The following is a 6000-nucleotide window of genomic DNA, read 5'->3' on the forward strand; positions in this document are numbered from 1 at the left end:
TTTGCTTACAAGATTCACAAAATTTTCACCATCTCGAAAAACGTAAGTCTCACATGTTTCCTTTACTCCAAAACGGCGTAACAGTGAAAGTGTCAGTTGTAAATTTTCCCGCTGATTCAAAGAATTGCATCATTGTCGGTCCATGCACTCGACTACCTGTCGTTTGCCGCCAACCCTTTTTTTTATATTATGGAGTTTATCCAAATTTTAGTGCTGGGAAATGTCCTTGTAATTTTTATACGTTTTGTTGTTTATTAGGACTTTAGCATATGCCGAAATATCCCAGTTTTCATTATTCCCAGAACTCGAATACTGCCGAAACCGGAAGTTTCCCGAACATCCTTCCACCTTTCCAGTGTGGTTACAAAATCGCGCGACTCCCGACTAAGAAAATCAAACGTACCTGCGCCTAAGGATGTAGATCGCCCGCAAGCTCCAAATGAAAAAGTACTGTAGCGTTCCAAATTTGTGGCGCGCGCAGATGACATACTTGCTGATGCACCATCCTTAGCCATTAAGGATGCTGAGTTCAGTATGTATGTATGTATGTATGTATGTATGTATGTATGTATGTATGTATGTATGTATGTATGTATGTATGTACGTACGTATGTATCAACATTTAGGTCATAATAAAAATAAATAACATTTTTCAATTGAGGGATATAATTTCTAAATTTCCTTTCAATAGTGGCCGAGAGAGACCTTCCATCATTCATCTGAGGCTTAAAACAACAACAACAACAACAACATTAAGCATCAGTTGAAAAATACATTGATAGAAGAACTGAGTTTTCGAATACATATTTTCAAGCGTTCTATGAGTCCTATGAAATAATTACCTAATTAACTTATGACCTAAGTAATTATTAGGACCAGTTTTCCACAGGCGTCATGAACAAAATCGAAGGACCTGCCGCAGTAGTCAACATATTTTCTGAAATGTTCACATATTGCAAATGAACTTCTGTGACGTAACTTTGGTTAGTATGAGCAGAACTTAAAATATGTATTTTGTTTCAGCTAAATTCATGCCTCAGTCGACAAGCACTGCCATTCAACAGCCAATTCAACCAGCCCAGACACAAGTTGTACCACTCTCACCACAAGAAACTCAGAAGACAACTTAAGTTACTTTCAGGAACTACACTTTGCATCTTCTTTTCAAAAATCAATAGGTCATAAGTCAGATTATTTCATCATTCCTTATTTGCTATACTTGTTTGAAGAACGGTTCAATACTGAAACTTGCACATGGTGTCTGATTTTTCACAAATCCTTGTTATGATGGCAATGCTTATATCAAATTATAACTATCATAGCATATGGATAAATGAAAGTACATTCCTGTTAAAGCAGCATGGTGCTTGCCAGGGATACAAAGTCAAGTCAGGAATAAACGCTTGGACCCCTGTATTGGTAATTTTGAAAACAAAATTATCTTTTATTTGGAACATAAATTCATTGTTGCATGACTGACCAAGCAGGTATAATTAAAATTCAATTATTTCCGTTATGCAGGTGATGTCCCGTATCCATATTTAATTTCATATTCGTCATTAAAGTGAATAATTACAATTACTGCTATAATATTTATGAATTATTGTGCTGCGTGTAGTATTATTTATTATTCTATAGAGAACTCTACCTTATCAGGAGATCTGTATGTTTCTGTGGCAAAGTACTATTCAGTCTTTTATACTTTCGTGTCGTGGCTCGGTGGAGCATTTACTATCATTGAAAATTACAGTTCTTATGTATATGTAATCTCACCGACAATATACTGACAGTATTTAAAAACTGGTGAAATTTTGTATTATATCCAGTTTAAAGTGAACTCGCTTCTTCATCTAAACTACATATGGACTACAATGACGATGGTACTAATCAATAGGTCATAAGTCAGATTATTTCATCATTCCTTATTTGCTATACTTGTTTGAAGAACGAGTCAATACTACTACTACTACTACTACTACTAGTACTACTAATACTACAACTACTACTACTAATAATAATAATATTAATAATAACAATAATAATATAAAGACATTGAAAACATATCTGAATTAATATATTTTAATTACATTATGAGGTTTGTTTGATGCACTATGCACATCAGATTGAGCAGAGTTCTCATCTCTGTTAAATATAAAAGGACCAAATAATAATCGAAAACTTTTAGGTACCATCCTTCGAGGCAGTAAGGCTCATTCAGTGCTAATTTGCGTTCCTATTTAAAGACTTTCTTTATTTTGAGATCAACATGCCCACAAATCTCCTTCATTTATTATGATTATATAACTACATGAACAACTTTCGGTTTCATCACTGAAATAGTGTGAAGAGTTGAACGTTTTGTAGATATCTTCCAAATTTTTTACCACCTAATTTTCGAGTAAAAGTAAGCCAAGCATACCAGTAGGTTATTTAGTAAAATTAATCGTCACTTGATCCATATAATAAATATATGTGTGTAATATATATACACGCATATTTAGATCAATGAATTATATTAGTATACTTATAGTGAACACAAAGTAAAACGTACTGAAATAAAATGTTAAAAGTTTACAACTTAATGTCGATAGTTAGTGGGCTCTAAAGAAAGAGTTTGTCAACAGGAATATTCTAGGACTTTAAATAAATAAACAAATAAATAAATAAATAAATAAATAAATAAATAAATAAATAAATAAATAAATAAATAAATAAATAAATAAATAAATAAATAAATAAATAAATAAATAAATAAATATACCTGGCCAGCCCATGGTGCTAATTTTACTAGCTGCTATAGGATTATCATTTTATGTAACATACTTTTCTAATACGACACGTGTGCAAGTTTGGAGAAATAGCTTAAGGCCGTGTATCTAGTAATGGTGAATAAATGGCTGCAACTAACTTGCTGCTTTTGGTGTTGTAATTGGAGAGCATATGAGTATAAACGTTTGTGTTTTTTTACTATATTTAGTTAACATGTTACTAGTAAGTACACCAATAAATTTTGTGTACCTACGCGCATGAAGTGATTAAAATTCCTTTTCTCTTGTCAGTATCGCCAGAGAAAAGACTTCTTAGATTCTTCATTTCAAATCCATTATCTATATTGTTGACTAGTAAATGTGTATGGTCAATGCTATGGTAATATGATGTCACTGTTTGCGTCTCCATGTCTCCATGAAGAACTGAAATGGTGCGATAGTATAGTAACGATTGCTCCCAAATATCACACCAATGTTATGTGTAAGAGTATAATGCAATTATTAGAACGAAAGATATCCGGGGAAAATATTTTAGTTTCTAGACTAATATATCTTCTTTTATTTCAATTTTTTATTTGTAAGCAAATGTCGAGCATCACAATGTCAATAAATATCATAATTTACAAAGAGATAAGTACTAGTAAGAATGGAATGACAATAGAAAAATTAAATAATGATGTAAGAAAGAGGACAGAAAAGGTAAGAAACATATTAAGAAAAGGTTTTTGGTTTACGACATTACCAGCGACGCATGAAATTTATTTCTCGTAAAAATTATATTTTGTTTTTTTAATATCAGTAAAGAAATACTTTGAAACTGTAATCAATGGCTTGATAACATCATATCCGAACAACATTAAACGTGCATATGTCCAACAATTGCATATTTATTGACAGATACTCATTTCAGTGAATTGGGGTTAAATAATATATTCAGTTCCCTTATAAGAATCCCATAAAATGGCTCAGTATCTTTCTAATGAACAGGGAAGTAATGGATGGATAATATTTTCAGTGTATCAATATTATTATTTAAAGAATATTCGAATTAATGAAAACATATGCATTCAAATATTTTATTTAGCATTCGAAAGGTAAATATTTTAGTCATTGTTAATCAGTACATATTTATTTTGTAAATGGGGCAGTTTCACCTATGACAAAAGGAAAACAATGATGACTAAATAGTGATTTTCGGTTTATAACTAAAATGCACCCTTTGGTAAGCATCACAAGATAAATTTTGAGGTCATGAGAGGCTATGAAGGGACAACAGGCTCGGATACACTGTAAATGGATTATAACGGCATATATCTGAAACTGTATTACCTGTATCAAAACTTTACGCAGATTTCTTGTTGTATACTTTTACCATGATGTTATGCAAAGTGCAGACAATGATTTTGTTTCTGTAATTTTTAATACAAATTAATACCTAATATGTGTATTACTTTGAGCTCTTAATTTGATCATGCATTTCACCTCTGTGGACCTAACTAAATTCACGTTGTTACCTACTTCCTTTCGCTTGTTGTCACTTTAGGATCATCAAAATTTATTGTGACCAAAGGAATACAAACGGAATGATTAGAGCATCTTCAAGTTACCGTTTAAGAAGCATAGAAATTAAATAATCTGTTTACGTACCATGTACACAGTATTTCTACATTCTTATGCATTATCTCTAAGAAAATATAGAAACACGAAATAAACTCAGACTCATTTGAATCACACACCAATATTATCACCTTCAAACCAATGTAAGCTTTTTCAGAAAACTGTTGTTCATTTGTAACTTTAAGTTCGTGCTCTGGAAATTTAAATAATATACACTGGAATAAAGGTTATAATCTAGAAAATTATTGTTCATTGTATTTAATGGAATAATTTATCTCTGAAATGCATGCTTATTTGTAGATACAGACTTTATATTATATTATATTATATTATATTATATTATATTATATTATATTATATTATATTATATTATATTATATTATATTATATTATATTATATTATATTTAAAATGTACCTGTGCATTAATAGAACTTCAATGACTTCTCGATAAACCAATTGTTCGTCGAAATGATGGCTTGCGTAAGTGATCCTCAAACATGTTACACACTCATACACACAGATGAAAGTTACATATACCAGGCAAAACATACCCATAAACACAAGGCAATATCAACTTCTCGGTTAATGACAGGATATCCTCACAGAGGGGACTTGCCTCATCATATATTAAGTATACATGGTTTTAGCACTAAGTACGCAGCAATATTTATTACATCAAGTAAAATGCTCATCAACACCAACGATTAGTCCAAAGCATCTCTCAGTCTAGAAATACAAGGCAGTTAATTCAAATTTCAAAGAAATACTAAACGATAGTTCGGAAGCAGGAATTTTTTCCCATCATATGAACATTCTTAGGTATTAGAAAGAGCGAATTTCAATGTATATTCAGTTGTTACGGAAGGGTAAAAACTTGAAGAAATTTCAATAAGTTGCTACAATTCTTGAATCTGAAAGGAAATGACACTTTCTTCATTGAAAATATAAACTCAGGAATTACTCTGTAATGCTTTATTCTGCTTCTTGGTTTCAACTGAGGCCATATAAATGTAATTATGAGGCATTTGTCATAGAACACCAATGGACCAATGGACAAATGGACTTCATGGACTAATGAAACGTTCAAAATATCTCGCACCTTGAAAACGCGGCGAGAAACCTCCTCCTCACCCCTTTTTTCAATGGTAAATCGAATAAGTGGTTTAACTAGTTAGCTCTTATTGGAAATTGTGTTTTATTGAATCAGGTTATAAAATGCTTTAATATTAAAGTAACCAAATGCCATTAAGACTATCTTCAATATCATTCACAGTTCTCCTCAGGTAAAGCAATTCATATTTGAAGATTTTGGATTTAGTGTATGGTCCCATCCAGGAATAGCATATTTTTCCAATTGTATTTGAAAACTTAAAGTAGAATAGGAATTTTGACAAGTTAATTCAGTAACAAAGTCACTAAAATTGCTTTCATAATTCAATGAAGTTCCCGAAAACAACTTATTGGAGAAAAGTAAACAATATAAATAATAAAAAAGTTACGCCTGATATAATATTCAGAAATTTATTTATCACAATATCAGGTGAAACATTCATTGAAAATAATAATATTCTGCAAATATATCAGATTCACTTCACATACAACATGTAGAGAACA

The 6000-nt window shown here is 31.2% G+C and overlaps 1 protein-coding gene across 1 annotated transcript in view; it reads left to right on the forward strand.

Annotated features, from left to right (window-relative positions):
* Positions 1-2758, forward strand: part of nSyb (neuronal Synaptobrevin) — a 163477-nt gene extending 160719 nt beyond the window's left edge. The window contains exon 6 of the mRNA XM_067139288.2: positions 1024-2758. Within this exon, the coding sequence (XP_066995389.1) occupies positions 1024-1130 (107 nt within the window). The 3' untranslated portion in view covers positions 1131-2758. The remainder of the gene's footprint in view (positions 1-1023) is intronic.
* Positions 2759-6000: the final 3242 nt, after the last annotated feature.

Source organism: Anabrus simplex, chromosome 2, assembly GCF_040414725.1.
Source record: "Anabrus simplex isolate iqAnaSimp1 chromosome 2, ASM4041472v1, whole genome shotgun sequence".
Taxonomy (NCBI): Eukaryota; Metazoa; Arthropoda; class Insecta; order Orthoptera; family Tettigoniidae; genus Anabrus; species Anabrus simplex.